General features: G+C 48.7%; 1 protein-coding gene across 1 annotated transcript; it reads right to left on the bottom strand.

The window, feature by feature from the left end:
- Nucleotides 1–930: 930 nt before the first annotated feature.
- On the bottom strand, nucleotides 931–21,531 carry creg1 (cellular repressor of E1A-stimulated genes 1). Its single transcript, XM_079583244.1, has 5 exons — nucleotides 21,329–21,531; nucleotides 18,038–18,229; nucleotides 14,267–14,386; nucleotides 12,269–12,382; nucleotides 931–1,092 (listed from the first exon to the last, which is right to left on the bottom strand). Exons 1-5 carry the CDS (start codon nucleotides 21,443–21,445, stop codon nucleotides 997–999), a joined length of 639 nt encoding a protein of 212 aa, XP_079439370.1. The 5' UTR covers nucleotides 21,446–21,531; the 3' UTR covers nucleotides 931–996.
- Between the last annotated feature and the right edge of the window lie 1,284 nt (nucleotides 21,532–22,815).

The raw sequence follows: 22,815 nt of genomic DNA, 5'->3' as shown, positions 1-22,815 counted from the left end.
TGAAAGCTAAGATCTACAAAACTAACCCGTCTTCATGGCTCGTTTGTGGCTCGTTCGTGGCTTCCTTGTTGATTTGTTCATTGCTCTTTAGTCGTGTTTTGTCTCTTTTTGTCGTGTTTTGTCTCTTTAGTCGTGTTTTGTCTCTTTAGTCGTGTTTTGTCTCTTTTTGTCGTGTTTTGTCTCTTTTAGTCGTGTTTTGTCTCTTTAGTCGTGTTTTGTCTCTTTAGTCGTGTTTTGTCTCTTTTTGTCGTGTTTTGTCTCTTTAGTCGTGTTTTGTCTCTTTAGTCGTGTTTTGTCTCTTTTTGTCGTGTTTTGTCTCTTTTGGTTATTGTTCATTTTCCATCTCATTTTTGCAGCACATTTTTGTGGCTCTTTTGCCACGTTTTTTTAGATTTGGGTAAAGACGAACTGTAGAAAATGTGGTTGAACCAAACCTTTAGTTCATGTGTGTTTTCATAAAAACAGTTGTTCCAATGTAGAATCATAAGTATTTGACACATTTAGAGAAAATAAACGTTACTCACTGAGTTTAGTTGAACTTGTTGCAGGTTTTTTGTCCGTTTTGTCGCAGACGAGTCGTCGCTGAAGCTGCAGAGGCTTCGATGAAACGAGAAACTGAGACAAACTGAGAGACTGATGGAAGCTCTGAAACAGGAAGTGGTGAAGCAGGTGTCGAAAACCCAGAGCAGCAGGAAACCGACAAAACCGAATGAGCGCGAGCAGAGACAAAGACACTCGTTTAGAATCACCTTTATTATGTTACTCTCTTCATCTGAGCCACTCCCAACAAACACACTTTTATTTTCTATAAAAATAAAGTCACAGCAAAAAGAGAGAGTTCAAAAAACAAAGAAAAGTCTTAAAATCCAAAGAAATGATTCAGTTTTTTCCTCCAAAGACACAAAGATCACATCAGAAAGAGAGAATATATTAATGTAAAGACACATCAGTCCATCAGAAAGACTCCAGTTCCCATCATGCCTCAGCACTTCCTCTTCAGGGCCAGTACTTCCTGTTTTCCTCCGGAGACGCTTGAAAATATTCGTCTGGACTCACAGTCTTCACCCCCCCGAAGTAATCCAGCACCCAGACCTGCAGCAGAGAAAAGGGTCACAACTGAGGAAGAACTGGACAAACGGGCCAGAACCGGGCCAGAACGGGTCAGAACTGGACAAACGGGCCAGAACCGGGCCAGAACCGGGTCAGAACCGGGTCAGAACTGGGTCAGAACTAAAGAAACCGGGTCAGAACTGGACAAACGGGCCAGAATCGGGTCAGAACTAAAGAAACCGGGTCAGAACTGGGTGAGAACTAAAGAAACCGGGTCAGAACTGGACAAACCGGGTCAGAACCGGGTCAGAACTAAAGAAACCAGGTCAGAACCGGGTCAGAACCAGTTCCTCATCCATCAACACTAGACCAGCCTCATTAATATGCAAATCAGTGACATTAAACAACATTTGTTTTCATTTATATTTGTAAGTTATTAGTTTTGGCCACTAGGGGAGACACTCGTCTACTAGACTTATGTAATTAGTCTATATTAAGTCTTTACTTTCGTGAACAGCAACATGAAAAAAAAAAGAAGTAAAACTAATTAACAAAATAGACTCTGATAAAGCCCGTCTTTATTTGTTTCCTCCAAACCAGCTGAGTCTTTAAGCGCCGGGTTAACAGTTATTGTGCCCATTAGGAGGAGATTCATTAGTTTTACCCCAATCTAAAAGCTGGACTGGAGAGGAACAGGGGAGACAGACAGAGTCACAGACAGAGTCACAGACAGAGTCACAGAGTCACAGAGTCACAGAGTCACAGAGTCACAGACAGAGTCACAGACAGAGTCACAGAGTCACAGAGTCACAGAGTCACAGACAGAGTCACAGAGTCACAGACAGAGTCACAGAGTCACAGAGTCACAGACAGAGTCACAGAGTCACAGAGTCACAGAGTCACAGAGTCACAGACAGAGTCACAGAGTCACAGACAGAGTCACAGAGTCACAGAGTCACAGAGTCACAGACAGAGTCACAGAGTCACAGACAGAGTCACAGAGTCACAGAGTCACAGAGTCACAGACAGAGTCACAGAGTCACAGACAGAGTCACAGAGTCACAGAGTCACAGAGTCACAGACAGAGTCACAGACAGAGTCACAGAGTCACAGAGTCACAGACAGAGTCACAGAGTCACAGAGTCACAGAGTCACAGACAGAGTCACAGACAGAGTCACAGACAGAGTCACAGAGTCACAGAGTCACAGAGTCACAGACAGAGTCACAGACAGAGTCACAGACAGAGTCACAGACAGAGTCACAGAGTCACAGAGTCACAGAGTCACAGACAGAGTCACAGACAGAGTCACAGAGTCACAGAGTCACAGACAGAGTCACAGAGTCACAGAGTCACAGAGTCACAGAGTCACAGAGTCACAGAGTCACAGACAGAGTCACAGAGTCACAGAGTCACAGAGTCACAGAGTCACAGAGTCACAGAGTCACAGAGTCACAGAGTCACAGACAGAGTCACAGAGTCACAGACAGAGTCACAGAGTCACAGAGTCACAGACAGAGTCACAGAGTCACAGAGTCACAGAGTCACAGACAGAGTCACAGACAGAGTCACAGAGTCACAGACAGAGTCACAGACAGAGTCACAGAGTCACAGACAGAGTCACAGACAGAGTCACAGACAGAGTCACAGACAGAGTCACAGACAGAGTCACAGAGTCACAGACAGAGTCACAGAGTCACAGAGTCACAGACAGAGTCACAGAGTCACAGACAGAGTCACAGAGTCACAGACAGAGTCACAGAGTCACAGAGTCACAGTCAGAGTCACAGACAGAGTCACAGAGTCACAGACAGAGTCAGAGACAGAGTCAGTGTCACAGACAGAGTCACAGACAGAGTCACAGAGTCACAGAGTCACAGAGTCACAGAGTCACAGACAGAGTCACAGACAGAGTCACAGACAGAGTCACAGACAGAGTCACAGAGTCACAGACAGAGTCACAGAGTCACAGACAGAGTCACAGAGTCACAGAGTCACAGACAGAGTCACAGAGTCACAGACAGAGTTGCAGACAGAGTCACAGAGTCACAGAGTCACAGACAGAGTCACAGAGTCACAGACAGAGTCACAGACAGAGTCACAGACAGAGTCACAGACAGAGTCACAGAGTCACAGACAGAGTCACAGACAGAGTCACAGAGTCACAGACAGAGTCACAGAGTCACAGAGTCACAGACAGAGTCACAGACAGAGTCACAGAGTCACAGACAGAGTCACAGAGTCACAGAGTCACAGACAGAGTCACAGACAGAGTCACAGACAGAGTCACAGACAGAGTCACAGAGTCACAGAGTCACAGAGTCACAGAGTCACAGACAGAGTCACAGAGTCACAGAGTCACAGAGTCACAGACAGAGTCACAGACAGAGTCACAGAGTCACAGACAGAGTCACAGACAGAGTCACAGTCAGAGTCACAGAGTCACAGACAGAGTCACAGAGTCACAGACAGAGTCAGACAGAGTCACAGACAGAGTCACAGAGTCACAGACAGAGTCACAGAGTCACAGACAGAGTCACAGACAGAGTCAGAGTCACAGACAGAGTCACAGACAGAGTCACAGACAGAGTCAGAGTCACAGACAGAGTCACAGACAGAGTCACAGAGTCACAGACAGAGTCACAGAGTCACAGACAGAGTCACAGAGTCACAGAGTCACAGAGTCACAGACAGAGTCAGACAGAGTCACAGAGTCACAGAGTCACAGACAGAGTCACAGAGTCACAGAGTCACAGACAGAGTCACAGAGTCACAGACAGAGTCACAGAGTCACAGAGTCACAGACAGAGTCACAGACAGAGTCACAGACAGAGTCACAGAGTCACAGAGTCACAGACAGAGTCACAGAGTCACAGAGTCACAGACAGAGTCACAGAGTCACAGAGTCACAGACAGAGTCACAGACAGAGTCACAGACAGAGTCACAGACAGAGTCACAGAGTCACAGAGTCACAGAGTCACAGACAGAGTCACAGAGTCACAGACAGAGTCACAGAGTCACAGACAGAGTCACAGAGTCACAGACAGAGTCACAGAGTCACAGACAGAGTCACGGAGTCACAGACAGAGTCACAAAGCGCTTTACGTGAGACATGGGAGTTTTTAACAGACTGTACTGTCCCAGCCTGGCCAACTGAAAGATTAGACCCCTTCAGCCCCAGCCCGACCCCTTCAGCCCCAGCCCCCTTCAGCCCCAGCCCCTTTAGCCCCAGACCCCTTCAGCCCCAGACCCAGCCCCAGACCCAGCCCCCTTCAGCCCCAGACCCCTTCAGCCCCAGACCCAGCCCCAGACCCAGCCCCCTTCAGCCCCAGACCCCTTCAGCCCCAGACCCAGCCCCATCAGCCCCAGCCCCTTTAGCCCCAGACCCCTTCAGCCCCAGACCCGTTCAGCCCCAGACCCAGCCCCTTTCAGCCCTTGTGTTTGCCCCCCTTTGCGACCGCAGCGGTCCCACTCTGCTCCTGTGGAAACGCCACTAAAGTGAGGGTCGGGTTTTGGTGGGGTTTTGGTCGGGTTTTAGGTCGGGTTTTGGTCGGGTTTTGGTGGGGTTTTGGTGGGGTTTTGGTCGGGTTTTGGTCGGGTTTTAGGTCGGGTTTTGGTGGGGTTTTGGTGGGTTTTGGTCGGGTTTTGGTGGGTTTTGGTCGGGTTTTGGTGGGTTTTAGGTCGGGTTTTGGTGGGGTTTTGGTCGGGTTTTGGTGGGGTTTTGGTGGGGTTTTGGTGGGGTTTTGGTCGGGTTTTGGTCGGGTTTTAGGTCGGGTTTTGGTGGGGTTTTGGTCGGGTTTTGGTCGGGTTTTAGGTCGGGTTTTGGTGGGTTTTGGTCGGGTTTTGGTGGGTTTTGGTCGGGTTTTACGTCGGGTTTTAGGTCGGGTTTTGGGTCGGGTTTTAGGTCGGGTTTTGGGTCGGGTTTTAGGTCGGGTTTGGTGGGGTTTTGGTCGGGTTTTGGGTCGGGTTTTGGTCGGGTTTTAGGTCGGGTTTGGTGGGGTTTTGGTCGGGTTTTACGTCGGGTTTTACGTCGGGTTTTAGGTCGGGTTTTGGGTCGGGTTTTGGGTCGGGTTTTGGGTCGGGTTTTGGTCGGGTTTTGGTGGGGTTTTGGTCGGGTTTTAGGTCGGGTTTTAGGTCGGGTTTTGGGTCGGGTTTTGGGTCGGGTTTTAGGTCGGGTTTTAGGTCGGGTTTTGGTGGGGTTTTGGTCGGGTTTTAGGTCGGGTTTTAGGTCGGGTTTTGGTGGGTTTTGGTCGGGTTTTGGGTCGGGTTTCGGGTCGGGTTTCGGTCGGGTTTTAGGTCGGGTTTTAGGTCGGGTTTTGGTCGGGTTTCGGGTCGGGTTTCGGGTCGGGTTTCAGTCGGGTTTTAGGTCGGGTTTTGGTCGGGTTTTGGTCGGGTTTTGGGTCGGGTTTCGGGTCGGGTTTCAGTCGGGTTTTACGTCGGGTTTTGGGTCGGGTTTTGGGTCGGGTTTTGGTCGGGTTTTAGGTCGGGTTTTGGTGGGGTTTTGGTCGGGTTTTAGGTCGGGTTTTAGGTCGGGTTTTGGTGGGGTTTTGGTCGGGTTTTAGGTCGGGTTTTGGTGGGTTTTGGTCGGGTTTTGGGTCGGGTTTCGGGTCGGGTTTCGGTCGGGTTTTAGGTCGGGTTTTAGGTCGGGTTTTGGTCGGGTTTCGGGTCGGGTTTCGGGTCGGGTTTCAGTCGGGTTTTAGGTCGGGTTTTAGGTCGGGTTTTGGTCGGGTTTTAGGTCGGGTTTTGGTCGGGTTTTGGTCGGGTTTTAGGTCGGGTTTTGGGTCGGGTTTTGGGTCGGGTTTTGGGTCGGGTTTTGGGTCGGGTTTTGGGTCGGGTTTTGGGTCGGGTTTTGGTCGGGTTTTAGGTCAGGTTTTGGTGGGGTTTTGGTGGGGTTTTGGTGGGTTTTAGGTCGGGTTTTGGTCGGGTTTTGGTCGGGTTTTGGTCGGGTTTTGGTCGGGTTTTGGTGGGGTTTTGGTCGGGTTTTGGTGGGGTTTTGGTGGGTTTTAGGTCGGGTTTTGGTCGGGTTTTGGTCGGGTTTTAGGTCGGGTTTTAGGTCGGGTTTTGGTCGGGTTTTAGGTCGGGTTTTGGTGGGTTTTAGGTCGGGTTTTGGTCGGGTTTTAGGTCGGGTTTTGGTGGGGTTTTGGTCGGGTTTTGGTCGGGTTTTAGGTCGGGTTTTGGTGGGTTTTGGTGGGTTTTGGTGGGTTTTGGTCGGGTTTTACGTCGGGTTTTAGGTCGGGTTTTGGGTCGGGTTTTAGGTCGGGTTTGGTGGGGTTTTGGGTCGGGTTTTAGGTCGGGTTTGGTGGGGTTTTGGTCGGGTTTTGGTCGGGTTTTAGTCGGGTTTTGGTCGGGTTTTGGTCGGGTTTTGGGTCGGGTTTTGGGTCGGGTTTCGGGTCGGGTTTCAGTCGGGTTTTACGTCGGGTTTTAGGTCGGGTTTTGGGTCGGGTTTTGGTCGGGTTTTGGGTCGGGTTTTGGGTCGGGTTTTGGTCGGGTATTAGGTCGGGTTTTAGGTCGGGTTTTGGTGGGGTTTTGGTCGGGTTTTAGGTCGGGTTATAGGTCGGGTTTTGGTGGGGTTTTGGTCGGGTTTTAGGTGGGGTTTTGGTCGGGTTTTGGTCGGGTTTTGGGTCGGGTTTCAGTCGGGTTTTAGGTCGGGTTTTGGTCGGGTTTTGGTCGGGTTTTGGTCGGGTTTTGGTCGGGTTTTAGGTCGGGTTTTGGTCGGGTTTCGGTCGGGTTTTAGGTCGGGTTTTAGGTCGGGTTTTGGTCGGGTTTCGGGTCGGGTTTCGGGTCGGGTTTCAGTCGGGTTTTAGGTCGGGTTTTGGTCGGGTTTTGGTCGGGTTTTGGTCGGGTTTTGGTCGGGTTTTAGGTCGGGTTTGGTCGGGTTTTGGTCGGGTTTTGGTGGGGTTTTAGGTCGGGTTTCGGTCGGGTTTCGGTCGGGTTTTGGTCGGGTTTTGGTCGGGTTTTGGTCGGGTTTTAGGTCGGGTTTTAGGTCGGGTTTTGGGTCAGGTTTTAGGTCGGGTTTTAGGTCGGGTTTTGGGTCGGGTTTTAGGTCGGGTTTGGTGGGGTTTTGGTCGGGTTTTGGTCGGGTTTTAGTCGGGTTTTGGTCGGGTTTTGGTGGGGTTTTGGTGGGGTTTTAGGTCGGGTTTTGGTCGGGTTTTGGTCGGGTTTTGGTCGGGTTTTGGTCGGGTTTTGGTCGGGTTTTGGTCGGGTTTTAGGTCGGGTTTTGGGTCGGGTTTTGGGTCGGGTTTTGGGTCGGGTTTTGGGTCGGGTTTTAGGTCGGGTTTGGTGGGGTTTTGGTCGGGTTTTGGTCGGGTTTTGGGTCGGGTTTTAGGTCGTGTTTTGGGTCGGGTTTTAGGTCGGGTTTTGGGTCGGGTTTTAGGTCGGGTTTTAGGTCGGGTTTTGGTCGGGTTTTGGTCGGGTTTTGGTCGGGTTTTGGTCGGGTTTTAGGTCGGGTTTGGTCGGGTTTTGGTGGGGTTTTGGTGGGGTTTTAGGTCGGGTTTTGGTCGGGTTTTGGTCGGGTTTTGGTCGGGTTTTGGTCGGGTTTTGGTCGGGTTTTGGTCGGGTTTTAGGTCGGGTTTTAGGTCGGGTTTTGGGTCGGGTTTTGGGTCGGGTTTTGGGTCGGGTTTTGGGTCGGGTTTTAGGTCGGGTTTGGTGGGGTTTTGGTCGGGTTTTGGTCGGGTTTTGGTCGGGTTTTGGGTCGGGTTTTAGGTCGGGTTTTGGGTCGGGTTTTGGGTCGGGTTTTAGGTCGGGTTTTAGGTCGGGTTTTGGTGGGGTTTGGGTCGGGTTTTAGGTCGGGTTTTGGTCGGGTTTCGGGTCGGGTTTCAGTCGGGTTTTAGGTCGGGTTTCGGTCGGGTTTTGGTCGGGTTTTAGGTCGGGTTTGGTGGGGTTTTGGTCGGGTTTTGGTGGGGTTTTAGGTCGGGTTTTGGTCGGGTTTTGGTCGGGTTTCGGGTCGGGTTTCGGTCGGGTTTTGGTCGGGTTTTGGTGGGGTTTTAGGTCGGGTTTCGGTCGGGTTTTGGTCGGGTTTTGGTTGGGTTTTAGGTCGGGTTTTGGTCGGGTTTTAGGTCGGGTTTTAGGTCGGGTTTTGGTCGGGTTTTAGGTCGGGTTTTGGGTCGGGTTTTGGGTCGGGTTTTGGGTCGGGTTTTAGGTCGGGTTTGGTGGGGTTTTGGTCGGGTTTTGGTGGGTTTTAGTCGGGTTTTGGTCGGGTTTTGGGTCGGGTTTAGGGTCGGGTTTTGGGTCGGGTTTTGGGTCGGGTTTTGGGTCGGGTTTTGGGTCGGGTTTTAGGTCGGGTTTTGGTCGGGTTTTGGTCGGGTTTTAGGTCGGGTTTTGGTCGGGTTTTGGTCGGGTTTTAGGTCGGGTTTTAGGTCGGGTTTTGGGTCGGGTTTTGGTGGGGTTTTGGTCGGGTTTTGGTGGGTTTTAGTCGGGTTTTGGTCGGGTTTTGGGTCGGGTTTTAGGTCGGGTTTTGGGTCGGGTTTTGGGTCGGGTTTTGGGTCGGGTTTTGGTCGGGTTTTAGGTCGGGTTTTGGTGGGTTTTGGTGGGGTTTTGGTCGGGTTTTAGGTCGGGTTTTGGTGGGGTTTTAGGTCGGGTTTCGGTCGGGTTTTGGTCGGGTTTTGGTGGGTTTTGGTCGGGTTTTGGTGGGTTTTAGGTCGGGTTTTGGTGGGTTTTAGGTCGGGTTTCGGTCGGGTTTTGGTCGGGTTTTAGGTCGGGTTTTAGGTCGGGTTTTGGTCGGGTTTTAGGTCGGGTTTTAGGTCGGGTTTTGGTCGGGTTTTGGTCGGGTTTTAGGTCGGGTTTTAGGTCGGGTTTTGGGTCGGGTTTTGGGTCGGGTTTTGGGTCGGGTTTTAGGTCGGGTTTGGTGGGTTTTAGTCGGGTTTTGGTCGGGTTTTGGGTCGGGTTTTAGGTCGGGTTTTGGGTCGGGTTTTGGGTCGGGTTTTGGGTCGGGTTTTGGGTCGGGTTTTGGTCGGGTTTTGGGTCGGGTTTTGGGTCGGGTTTTGGGTCGGGTTTTAGGTCGGGTTTTGGTCGGGTTTTAGGTCGGGTTTTAGGTCGGGTTTTGGTCGGGTTTTAGGTCGGGTTTTGGTCGGGTTTTAGGTTGGGTTTTGGTCGGGTTTTAGGTTGGGTTTTTGGTGGGGTTTTAGGTCGGGTTTTAGGTCGGGTTTTAGGTCGGGTTTTAGGTCGGGTTTTGGTGGGTTTTGGTCGGGTTTTAGGTCGGGTTTTGGTCGGGTTTTAGGTCGGGTTTTGGTCGGGTTTTAGGTCGGGTTTTGGTCGGGTTTTGGTCGGGTTTTGGTCGGGTTTTAGGTCGGGTTTTGGTGGGGTTTTGGTGGGGTTTTGGTGGGGTTTTAGGTCGGGTTTTGGTCGGGTTTTGGTCGGGTTTTAGGTCGGGTTTTGGGTCGGGTTTTGGGTCGGGTTTTAGGTCGGGTTTGGTGGGGTTTTGGTCGGGTTTTGGTCGGGTTTTGGTCGGGTTTTGGGTCGGGTTTTGGGTCGGGTTTTAGGTCGGGTTTTGGGTCGGGTTTTGGGTCGGGTTTTAGGTCGGGTTTTAGGTCGGGTTTTGGTGGGGTTTTGGTCGGGTTTTAGGTCGGGTTTTGGTGGGGTTTGGGTCGGGTTTTAGGTCGGGTTTTGGTCGGGTTTCAGTCGGGTTTCAGGTCGGGTTTTGGTCGGGTTTTGGTCGGGTTTTAGGTCGGGTTTGGTGGGGTTTTGGTGGGGTTTTGGTGGGGTTTTAGGTCGGGTTTTGGTCGGGTTTCGGGTCGGGTTTCGGTCGGGTTTTGGTCGGGTTTTGGTGGGGTTTTAGGTCGGGTTTCGGTCGGGTTTTGGTCGGGTTTTGGTCGGGTTTTAGGTCGGGTTTTGGTCGGGTTTTAGGTCGGGTTTTAGGTCGGGTTTTGGTCGGGTTTTGGTCGGGTTTTGGGTCGGGTTTTAGGTCGGGTTTTGGGTCGGGTTTTGGGTCGGGTTTTGGGTCGGGTTTTGGGTCGGGTTTTAGGTCGGGTTTGGTGGGGTTTTGGTCGGGTTTTGGTGGGTTTTAGTCGGGTTTTGGTCGGGTTTAAGGTCGGGTTTAAGGTCGGGTTTTGGGTCGGGTTTTGGGTCGGGTTTTGGGTCGGGTTTTGGTTCGGGTTTTGGTCGGGTTTTGGGTCGGGTTTTGGGTCGGGTTTTAGGTCGGGTTTTGGTCGGGTTTTAGGTCGGGTTTTAGGTTGGGTTTTGGTGGGGTTTTAGGTCGGGTTTTAGGTCAGGTTTTAGGTCGGGTTTTGGTCGGGTTTTAGGTTGGGTTTTGGTGGGGTTTTGGTGGGGTTTTAGGTCGGGTTTTGGTGGGGTTTTGGTCGGGTTTTAGGTCGGGTTTTGGTCGGGTTTTAGGTCGGGTTTTAGGTCGGGTTTTACGTCGGGTTTTGGTCGGGTTTTAGGTCGGGTTTTAGGTCAGGTTTTAGGTCGGGTTTCAGGTCGGGTTTTAGGTCGGGTTTTGGTCGGGTTTTGGTCGGGTTTTGGTCGGGTTTTGGTCGGGTTTTAGGTCGGGTTTCAGGTCGGGTTTTAGGTCGGGTTTTGGTCGGGTTTTAGGTCGGGTTTTAGGTCGGGTTTTGGTCGGGTTTTGGTGGGGTTTTGGTCGGGTTTTAGGTCGGGTTTTGGTCGGGTTTTAGGTCGGGTTTTGGTCGGGTTTTAGGTCGGGTTTTAGGTCGGGTTTTGGTCGGGTTTTGGTCGGGTTTTAGTCGGGTTTTGGTCGGGTTTTGGGTCGGGTTTTAGGTCGGGTTTTGGTCGGGTTTTAGTCGGGTTTTGGTCGGGTTTTAGTCGGGTTTTGGGTCGGGTTTTGGGTCGGGTTTTGGTCGGGTTTTAGGTCGGGTTTTGGTGGGGTTTTGGTCGGGTTTTAGGTCGGGTTTTGGTGGGGTTTTAGGTCGGGTTTCGGTCGGGTTTTGGTCGGGTTTTGGTGGGTTTTGGTCGGGTTTTGGTGGGTTTTAGGTCGGGTTTTGGTCGGGTTTTAGGTCGGGTTTTGGTCGGGTTTTAGGTCGGGTTTTGGTGGGTTTTAGGTCGGGTTTCGGTCGGGTTTTAGGTCGGGTTTTGGTCGGGTTTTAGGTCGGGTTTTAGGTCGGGTTTTGGTCGGGTTTTGGTCGGGTTTTAGGTCGGGTTTTAGGTCGGGTTTTGGGTCGGGTTTTGGGTCGGGTTTTGGGTCGGGTTTTAGGTCGGGTTTGGTGGGTTTTAGTCGGGTTTTGGTCGGGTTTTGGGTCGGGTTTTAGGTCGGGTTTTGGGTCGGGTTTTGGGTCGGGTTTTGGGTCGGGTTTTGGGTCGGGTTTTGGTCGGGTTTTGGGTCGGGTTTTGGGTCGGGTTTTGGGTCGGGTTTTAGGTCGGGTTTTGGTCGGGTTTTAGGTCGGGTTTTAGGTCGGGTTTTGGTCGGGTTTTAGGTCGGGTTTTGGTCGGGTTTTAGGTCGGGTTTTAGGTCGGGTTTTAGGTCGGGTTTTAGGTCGGGTTTTAGGTCGGGTTTTGGTGGGTTTTGGTGGGGTTTTGGTCGGGTTTTAGGTCGGGTTTTAGGTCGGGTTTTAGGTTGGGTTTTGGTCGGGTTTTGGGTCGGGTTTTGGGTCGGGTTTTAGGTCGGGTTTTGGTCGGGTTTTAGGTCGGGTTTTAGGTCGGGTTTTGGTCGGGTTTTAGGTCGGGTTTTGGTCGGGTTTTAGGTCGGGTTTTAGGTCGGGTTTTAGGTCGGGTTTTAGGTCGGGTTTTAGGTCGGGTTTTGGTGGGTTTTGGTGGGGTTTTGGTCGGGTTTTAGGTCGGGTTTTGGTCGGGTTTTTGGTGGGGTTTTAGGTCGGGTTTTAGGTCGGGTTTTAGGTCGGGTTTTAGGTCGGGTTTTGGTGGGTTTTAGGTCGGGTTTTAGGTCGGGTTTTAGGTCGGGTTTTGGTGGGTTTTAGGTCGGGTTTTTGGTCGGGTTTTTGGTCGGGTTTTAGGTCGGGTTAGGTCGGGTTTTGGTCGGGTTTTAGGTCGGGTTTTGGTCGGGTTTTGGTCGGGTTTTAGGTCGGGTTTTGGTCGGGTTTTAGGTCGGGTTTTGGTGGGTTTTGGTCGGGTTTTGGTCGGGTTTTAGGTCAGGTTTTAGGTCGGGTTTTGGTGGGGTTAAGGTCGGGTTTTAGGTCGGGTTTTTGGTCGGGTTTTAGGTCGGGTTTTTGGTCGGGTTTTAGGTCGGGTTTCAGGTCGGGTTTTAGGTCGGGTTTTAGGTCGGGTTTTAGGTCGGGTTTTGGTCATGTTTTAGGTCGGGTTTTAGGTCGGGTTTTACCAGGGTGATGTTGAACTTGGCGAAGAACCAGCCGTGATCCTGAGGCCAGTCCATCATCTCCGGGTGTCGACTGAACAGAGACTTCTTTGCAAAGTCCGCCTCCGACCCGTTCACCTGCAACAAGACACAAGCTGTGACATCAGCAGGACCTGGACCAGGACCAGGACCAGGACCAGGACCAGGACCAGGACCAGGACCGTGACCAGGACCTGGACAAGGACCAGGACCAGGACCAGGACCAGGACCGTGACCTGGACCAGGACCAGGACCAGGACCAGGACCAGGACCAGGACCTGGACCAGGACCAGGACCAGGACCGTGACCTGGACCAGGACCAGGACCAGGACCAGGACCGTGACCTGGTCCTGTATTTGTAGTACTTACAGGCAGTACTGAGCCTGACAGGATGATGTAGTAGTAGTAGTATTTGTAGTACTTATGGGCAGTACTGAGCCTGACAGGATGATGTAGTAGTAGTAGTATTTGTAGTACTTACAGGCAGTACTGACCCTGACAGGATGATGTAGTAGTAGTAGTAGTAGTATTTGCAGTACTTACGGGCAGTACTGACCCTGACAGGATGATGTAGTAGTAGTAGTATTTGTAGTACTTACAGGCAGTACTGACCCTGACAGGATGATGTAGTAGTAGTAGTAGTAGTATTTGTAGTAGTATTTGTAGTACTTACGGGCAGTACTGAGCCGGACAGGATGATGTAGTAGTAGTAGTATTTGTAGTACTTACAGGCAGTACTGACCCTGACAGGATGAGGTAGTAGTAGTATTTGTAGTAGTATTTGTAGTACTTACGGGCAGTACTGAGCCGGACAGGATGATGTAGTAGTAGTAGTATTTGTAGTACTTACAGGCAGTACTGAGCCTGACAGGATGATGTAGTAGTAGTAGTAGTATTTGTAGTACTTACGGGCAGTACTGACCCTGACAGGATGATGTAGTAGTAGTATTTGTAGTAGTATTTGTAGTACTTACGGGCAGTACTGAGCCGGACAGGATGATGTAGTAGTAGTAGTATTTGTAGTACTTACAGGCAGTACTGACCCTGACAGGATGATGTAGTAGTAGTAGTATTTGCAGTACTTACGGGCAGTACTGACCCTGACAGGATGATGTAGTAGTAGTAGTATTTGTAGTAGTATTTGTAGTACTTACGGGCAGTACTGAGCCGGACAGGATGATGTAGTAGTAGTAGTATTTGTAGTACTTACGGGCAGTACTGAGCCGGACAGGATGATGTAGTAGTAGTAGTATTTGTAGTAGTATTTGTAGTACTTACGGGCAGTACTGAGCCTGACAGGATGATGTAGTAGTAGTAGTATTTGTAGTACTTACAGGCAGTACTGAGCCTGACAGGATGATGTAGTAGTAGTAGTATTTGTAGTAGTATTTGTAGTACTTACAGGCAGTACTGAGCCGGACAGGATGATGTAGTAGTAGTAGTATTTGTAGTACTTACGGGCAGTACTGACCCTGACAGGATGATGTAGTAGTAGTAGTATTTGTAGTACTTACGGGCAGTACTGACCCTGACAGGATGATGTAGTAGTAGTAGTAGTATTTGTAGTACTTACGGGCAGTACTGACCCTGACAGGATGATGTAGTAGTAGTAGTATTTGCAGTACTTACGGGCAGTACTGAGCCTGACAGGATGATGTAGTAGTAGTAGTATTTGTAGTACTTACAGGCAGTACTGAGCCGGACAGGATGATGTAGTAGTAGTAGTATTTGCAGTACTTACGGGCAGTACTGAGCCTGACAGGATGATGTAGTAGTAGTAGTATTTGTAGTACTTACAGGCAGTACTGAGCCGGACAGGATGATGTAGTAGTAGTAGTATTTGCAGTACTTACGGGCAGTACTGAGCCGGACAGGATGATGTAGTAGTAGTAGTATTTGTAGTACTTACGGGCAGTACTGAGCCGGACAGGATGATGTAGTAGTAGTAGTATTTGTAGTAGTATTTGTAGTAGTAGTACTTACGGGCAGTACTGAGCCGGACAGGATGATGTGAGCACACAAAGGGCTCTGAGGATCGTATCCGGAGTCTCTGCAATAATCAGTCTGAGCCAGAGACATGGACATGGAGGACACGGGACTGACCTGAAAATACACAGAATACTTCATGTACTCATTGTACACCAGATACTTCATGTACTCATTGTACACCAGATACTTCACATATCATTGTGGATTGATTACATTTAGTCTTAAAGAACCACTGAGCTGACAAATACTTTAAATACTGTATAGAAGTACATGTATGTACTACTATAGAACTGCAGACAACCTGAAAAACAAACATCAAAGTGACACAAGACACTTTAGTTTTAGGAGAAATATAAATGTTGAAGTATCAGTTGAAGTAAGTGTAAAGCTTTTATTTTGGAAGAACTTCACTCACTGATATTTAACGCTGTCTGAGAGTTTGTTCAGAGATAAAGTATCTCACATGTATGTACTGCACAGTCATGTACTGCAGTACATGACTGTGCAGTACATGACTGTGCAGTACATGACAGTGCAGTACATGACTGTGCAGTACATGACAGTGCAGTACATGACTGTGCAGTACTGTCAGGGGCGGGTCATGTGACCCACAGTGTGATATAATCTGCTGAGTCAGAGTTACATAAATGACACAAACCTGGAAAAACAGTAAAAACAGTAAAAACAGTCACAGAGAAATGCTGATGGAACAAAGTGCACAGTCGTAAATAAAGTTCAGATCACGGGAAGAAACGCTGACTCAGACGGATCGGGACACGGTGGCTCAGTGGTTAGAGGGTGGCTCAGTGGTTAGAGGGTGGCTCAGTGGTTAGAGGGGGGCTCAGTGGTTAGAGGGTGGCTCAGTGGTTAGAGGGGGGCTCAGTGGTTAGAGGGGGGCTCAGTGGTTAGAGGGGGGCTCAGTGGTTAGAGGGGGCTCAGTGGTTAGAGGGGGGCTCAGTGGTTAGAGGGGGGCTCAGTGGTTAGAGGGGGCTCAGTGGTTAGAGGGGGCTCAGTGGTTAGAGGGTGGCTCAGTGGTTAGAGGGGGCTCAGTGGTTAGAGGGGGCTCAGTGGTTAGAGGGTGGCTCAGTGGTTAGAGGGGGGCTCAGTGGTTAGAGGGTGGCTCAGTGGTTAGAGGGTGGCTCAGTGGTTAGAGGGGGCTCAGTGGTTAGAGGGGGCTCAGTGGTTAGAGGGGGCTCAGTGGTTAGAGGGTGGCTCAGTGGTTAGAGGGGGGCTCAGTGGTTAGAGGGGGGCTCAGTGGTTAGAAGGGGGCTCATGTGTCTGTGTCTTATGAAGGATCAGGTCTGTGTCAGGAAGAAGAGTCCGGTGTGGGGGGAACATCTTCTTTTGGATTCCAATGGCCAATGGGGAACAGAAGATGAGGTGGTCGAGGTCCCATAATGGGAGGACAGGCCCCTACATGGGAGGTACCACCGAAACATAACTGAAGTGGCGGATATCAAGAAATCTTACAAATGGCTGGACAGAGCCGGACTAAAGGACAGCACAGAGGCTCATCACTGCAGGTGTAAGAACATAACTGCAGGTGTAAGATCATAACTGCAGGTGTAAGAACATCACTGCAGGTGTAAGAACATAACTGCAGGTGTAAGATCATAACTGCAGGTGTAAGAACATAACTGCAGGTGTAAGAACATAACTGCAGGTGTAAGATCATAACTGCAGGTGTAAGATCATAACTGCAGGTGTAAGAACATCACTGCAGGTGTAAGAACATAACTGCAGGTGTAAGATCATAACTGCAGGTGTAAGAACATAACTGCAGGTGTAAGAACATAACTGCAGGTGTAAGATCATAACTGCAGGTGTAAGAACATAACTGCAGGTGTAAGAACATAACTGCAGGTGTAAGATCATAACTGCAGGGTGTAAGGTGTAAGAAGCTTACATGGAGCGCCATAACCAAGTGGCTGGTATAGTGTACAGGAACATCTGTGCAGAGTATCATAGTGTACAGGAACATCTGTGCAGAGTATCATAGTGAACAGGAACATCTGTGCAGAGTATCATAGTGAACAGGAACATCTGTGCAGAGTATCATAGTGAACAGGAACATCTGTGCAGAGTATCATAGTGTACAGGAACATCTGTGCAGAGTATCATAGTGTACAGGAACATCTGTGCAGAGTATCATAGTGAACAGGAACATCTGTGCAGAGTATCATAGTGAACAGGAACATCTGTGCAGAGTATGGGCTGGAAACACCTCCAAAGGTGGTGGAGAACGACCGAGCCAGGAGGAGGAAATACATCAGACATCTCGGTCCAGAAAAGTGCAGTTCTAGGAACAGCAAAGATACTGAACCCTCAAGCTCCCAGGCCGACGGGAGAGGACCCGAGCAGGAGGAAGAAAAGGAGTGAGGAAGAGTTTTTTTGAGGGGGGGTGACATCATCATGACTTGTTTCTCAAATTTCAGCTCACAGAAATTTGACAAACAAGTCAATGCTGTGCGATGCAGTCACATCCAGACACTCCCACATAACCCCAATGGCCCACAATATCTGTCCAAGCTTCTGTCCATTCACCACCCATGCAGAGCCCTGTGCTCCTCCTCTCAGATGGTTCGGATGTGCCCAGGTCTCGGTCCAGGCAGTGGGGCGGTCCAGGCAGTGGGGCGGTCCAGGCAGTGGGGCGGTCCAGGCAGTGGGGCGGTCCAGGCAGTGGGGCGGTCCAGGCAGTGGGGCGGTCCAGGCAGTGGGGCGATCAGGGCAGTGGGGCGATCAGGGCGATCAGGGCATAAACTATGGAACTCACCACTGACCTGCCACTGTTCAAGTCCAGACTCAAGTTACTTCTTACTTAGAACATCTAACACTGATCCATTTGGTTTGTGAGCCGGTGTGTGTGGTGTCATCTGTAGGGGGCGTGTCTCACCTGTAGGTCCTTCACAGAGATCTCCATGGGTGTGAGGTACAGGTAGGGCGTGTGTAGGGGGCGTGTCTCACCTGTAGGTCCTTCACAGAGATCTCCATGGGTGTGAGGTACAGGTAGGGCGTGTGTAGGGCGTGTGTAGGGCGTGTGTAGAGCATGTTTAGGGCATGTGTGTAGGGCGTGTGTAGGGCGTGTGTAGGGCGTGTGTAGGGCGTGTGTGGGGCATGTGTAGGGCGTGTGTAGGGCGTGTGTAGGGGCGTGTCTCACCTGTAGGTCCTTCACAGAGATCTCCATGGGTGTGAGGTACAGGTAGGGCGTGTGTAGGGGGCGTGTCTCACCTGTAGGTCCTTCACAGAGATCTCCATGGGTGTGAGGTACAGGTAGGGCGTGTGTAGGGGGCGTGTGTAGGGCGTGTGTAGGGCGTGTGTAGGGCGTGTGTAGGGCGTGTGTAGGGCGTGTGTAGGGCGTGTGTCTCACCTGTAGGTCCTTCACAGAGATCTCCATGGGTGTGAGGTACAGGTAGGGCGTGTGTAGGGGGCGTGTCTCACCTGTAGGTCCTTCACAGAGATCTCCATGGGTGTGAGGTACAGGTAGGGCGTGTGTAGGGCGTGTGTAGGGCGTGTGTAGGGCGTGTGTAGGGCGTGTGTAGGGCGTGTGTAGGGCGTGTGTAGGGCGTGTGTAGGGCGTGTGTAGGGCATGTGTAGGGCGTGTGTAGGGCGTGTGTAGGGGCGTGTCTCACCTGTAGGTCCTTCACAGAGATCTCCATGGGTGTGAGGTACAGGTAGGGCGTGTGTAGGGCGTGTGTAGGGCGTGTTTAGGGCGTGTGTAGGGCGTGTGTAGGGCGTGTGTAGGGCGTGTGTAGGGGCGTGTCTCACCTGTAGGTCCTTCACAGAGATCTCCATGGGTGTGAGGTACAGGTAGGGCGTCCCGCTGCTCTGGGCTGTCGGGCCGTCGCTGATGGAGAACACATTGGAGAACGGCTGACCCACGACCGGCTCACGGCTCGACATCGTGGCCAGAGAGGCCCAGTCGCACAGGTGGGCCACGAAGCGGGCCACGCGGGCCACCTGCACCACATCATCATCATCATTATATTATGCACATATGAACATCAGCGCCAGGTGGGCCATGTGGGCCACGCGGGCCACCTGCACCACATCATCATCATCATTATATTATGCACATATTGACATCAGCGCCAGGTGGGCCACATGGGCCACATGGGCCACGCGGGCCACATGGGCCACGCGGTGCAGGTGTCGGGCCACCTGCACCGACATAAACACAACATCATCAATAAACACATGGACTTCATCATCAACATTATATTAAAGCTGTATTTTATAAATATTCCCACTGCTGTAAAGTGTTCCTACTAAAGTTCCTCCTCCTCTTTCTGAGTGTGAGGTCCGACACCAGTGGCCTCACTAGAGGAACATCCAGAGGAGACCGTGTCATTCCACTCAGTCAGCTTTCTCTTTTAAAGCTTCAAAAGATCGGAACAACATCCCAACAATCAGAGAAATCAACAGTTATAACATGTTCCGTTCATCATTAAAACGAGGCTCCTGAGCTTCAAACATGCCAGACCTGAAGGTCCGCCGCCGTACTTTTACCTGAGTGGAAATAAAAAGTAGAGACTATAATAAGGTAAAAGCGGTGAAACAACAAAACTCTGACCAAGTGCAGCAAAAACCTTTGATTTAGAACATTTTACAGAAGATCTTCCTTCATGGTTAGGGTTAGTCTTCAGTGTGAGGCTGTAGGACATGGACTCAGCGCCACCTCATGTTTTACTGAAGTCAAACGTCAAAGTCCTCCAGGAGCGACAGTAAAGAGGAGCTCACAATAAATCATGTAAATGTTCACACGTGACTTTCACAAAGCGCCGCTGATGGAAACTCTCGGAGCTTTAAAAGACCAAACAAACTCTGAGCTTTAAAAGGCCAAACAAACTCTGAGCTTTAAAAGACCAAACAAACTCTGAGCTTTAAAAGACCAAACAAACTCTGAGCTTTAAAAGACCAAACAAACTCTGTGAGCTTTAAAAGACCAAACAAACTCTGAGCTTTAAAAAACCAAACAAACTCTGAGCTTTAAAAGACCAAACAAACTCTCGGAGCTTTAAAAGACCAAACAAACTCTGAGCTTTAAAAAACCAAACAAACTCTGAGCTTTAAAAGACCAAACAAACTCTGAGCTTTAAAAGACCAAACAAACTCTCTGAGCTTTAAAAGACCAAACAAACTGTCTGAGCTTTAAAAGACCAAACAAACTCTGAGCTTTAAAAGACCAAACAAACTCTGAGCTTTAAAAGACCAAAAAAACTCTGAGCTTTAAAAGACCAAACAAACTCTGAGCTTTAAAAGACCAAACAAACTCTGAGCTTTAAAAGACCAAACAAACTCTCTGAGCTTTAAAAGACCAAACAAACTCTGAGCTTTAAAAGACCAAAAAAACTCTGAGCTTTAAAAGACCAAACAAACTCTGAGCTTTAAAAGACCAAACAAACTCTCTGAGCTTTAAAAGACCAAACAAACTCTGAGCTTTAAAAGACCAAACAAACTCTGAGCTTTAAAAGACCAAACAAACTCTGAGCTTTAAAAGACCAAACAAACTCTCTGAGCTTTAAAAGACCAAACAAACTCTGAGCTTTAAAAGACCAAAAAAACTCTGAGCTTTAAAAGACCAAACAAACTCTGAGCTTTAAAAGACCAAACAAACTCTGAGCTTTAAAAGACCAAACAAACTGAGCTTTAAAAGACCAAATAAACTCTGAGCTTTAAAAGACCAAACAAACTCTCTGAGCTTTAAAAGACCAAACAAACTCTGAGCTTTAAAAGACCAAACAAACTGAGCTTTAAAAGACCAAACAAACTCTGAGCTTTAAAAGACCAAACAAACTGTCTGAGCTTTAAAAGACCAAACAAACTCTGAGCTTTAAAAGACCAAACAAACTGTCTGAGCTTTAAAAGACCAAACAAACTGTCTGAGCTTTAAAAGACCAAACAAACTCTGAGCTTTAAAAGACCAAACAAACTCTCGGAGCTTTAAAAGACCAAACAAACTCTGAGCTTTAAAAGACCAAACCACATAAAGTCTGTAAACCGTCTCTCAGACAGAGGGAGAAGCACCCACATGTTCACTAACAGGAACGTTACTTTCAAATATGTCATTTATTTTCAATTGCGCCATAAATGGTGTGAAAAAAAGACATAAAATCCTGTGGAAATCGAGAAATTGACTAAAATACAGAAAAACTAAATGATTAAGTAAAGGAAGAACAAGGAGACAAACGGTTTTATATTTGATCAAAATGAAACATTTGCCACTGAAATATTTACTCTATTATGTTTACTCCAGAAACAGATACTTCAATATCATTTTACTGAAGACGTAAAAAGTACCATTAACAACTAAGGGGATAAGTTAACACAAATGTATAAATCTATTATTATTTTGTTTTGAAGTGAACCCCATGTGAAAATAACAGATACAAGGAAAGTCACCCAAATAACCAGGACTTTTATGAAACAAAGGAAATATTGTAAAAATGTGGATTATAGTGGAGTATGAAATGATATAGATGTAAACAGTATGTTCATATTATATATAATATCATAAGACTATTTCACATTTATATAGAGAAAATCAAGAACCAAATATAATAACTTAAAGAAGTTATAATAAACTTCTATAAACTATGGCAGTTTAATATGGTACTTTATTTAATTATGTTTATATATGGAATAAATAATGTGAGAATGTGAACTTAGAGCCACAATGTACATGTAGTGTGTAATGTCAGCACAACAAAAGAGTGTTCAGGTGTTAGTCCTGAGCCGCTGTGACTGAGCCGCTGTGGGTCGACCTGAGATGCTGTAATTATAATAACTATAATGTTAGTTAGTTAGTTTAGTTAGAGTATAAAGTACTAACCTCCTCGTGCGGGGGGATCTGCAGTCTGTATGCTCTCCCTGAGGTAATACACTTGTATAATAATAACTATAATGTTAGTTAGTTGGTTAGTTAGTTTAGTTAGAGTATAAACTAACCTCCTCGTGCGGGGGGATCTGCAGTCTGTATGCTCTCCCTGAGGTAATACACTTATATAATAATAACTATAATGTTAGTTAGTTAGTTAGTTAGTTAGAGTATAAACTAACCTCCTCGTGCGGGGGGATCTGCAGTCTGCAGCCGGGCACAGACGCGCACATCCCGCAGCAGAACAAGCCGCTCAGCCCGAGGACCAGCGCCAGACCAGGCCGTTTCGGAGCGCTCATTCTCGGCTTCAGTCTGAGGACAAACCGCGTCCGAAGGAGAGACACAACAACATAAACAAGTGCAGCGTGTGCGTCGCTGAGATAAGACTCCGGAAGTAGATACGGCAGCCCTTTCACAATAAGAGCCTGAAGAGGAGCTCCAGAGGCAGAGCGAGGCCCAGGGCGGACTGTAGCGGGAGATCAGCGCTCACAGGCGGGGTAAGGCTCTGGGGAGGGGACGGGGAAACAAGTCCTGCCAAATCTGTCACAATGTCAAATTATTGATTTTATTTTGAAGGTTAGAGCCGCGGTCCCGGAAATGAAACTTCAGTGCAACATTTATGTTGAAAAGATACAAGAAATTCACTGAAATATTACGATTCATTTCCAAACAGAAAAAAAGAAAAGCACGTCTGAAAACACACTCAGGCTGTTGTTGGCTTTATCATATGTTATTGTAATCTGCTTGTGCCTTTATGGTCGATAGTATTTATGTTATTTTGATGTAAGTTATGTGTTGTTTATGTTTCACATGGCGCCATTGAACAAAACAACAAAAACATACAACTCCTCGTTTGAACCTGTTCATGACAATGGCAATAAAAACTGTTCTGAAAAAACTCTGGACTCAGGTTTTAGGTCATGTTTTGGTTTGATTGAGATGTTCTTCTTTATACAGGTTCTTACACTTGCCAACATTGGGTTGTGAAAAATCAGGAGATTTTGTTCATGGTGCCAGGTGTAATTGTTGATGTTATTTCTTATGTTCACCTGATGGAAGAACCCTCGTCCGGGGTCGAGCCGCCCCCACCTGTCCAGGCGTGAGCTCAACCCCCTGAAGACACCAGGGAGGAGGCCTGGGGGAGGGGCAGGAAGTGAAGAACAACTGTATTAAAGAGCTCCCAGCGTCAGCTTTAGAGCAGTGGTTCTCAACCTGGGGGTCGCGAGACGAATTATGGGGCTCGCCAGATCATGTAGATTAAATATAGCCTAAATACTTTTTTTTAGCGTATATTATAATATTTTATTGTCTCATGTGTTGCTATTTTACCAGAGTGCCATTATATGTTCGTAATTTGATGAATTTTATTTTATCCATTTGTTTATTTCTTTGTTTTTAAGAATTATGTGGCTAATGTTCCGATTTCTCACGGTGTGACCCGGGCGGGGGGTCACGAACCCCTTTTACTGTTATAATGGGGGTCACGAACCCCTTTTACTGTTATAATGGGGGTCGCAGCTCCAAAAGGTTGAAAACCACTGCTTTAGATCAGTGTTTTTCAACCTTTTTTGACCAAGGCACGTTTTTTTCATTGAAAAAATCACGAGGCACCAACAGCAGACAATATAAAAACATGTGACCCTGTAGCCGATATTCAGTCGTTCACATC

This window comes from Gobius niger (genome assembly GCF_951799975.1).
Source record: "Gobius niger genome assembly, contig: SCAFFOLD_121, whole genome shotgun sequence".
Classification (NCBI taxonomy): domain Eukaryota; kingdom Metazoa; phylum Chordata; class Actinopteri; order Gobiiformes; family Gobiidae; genus Gobius; species Gobius niger.
The sequence above is the reverse complement of the archived record's forward strand: the minus strand, read 5'-3'. Positions and strand labels throughout refer to the sequence as shown.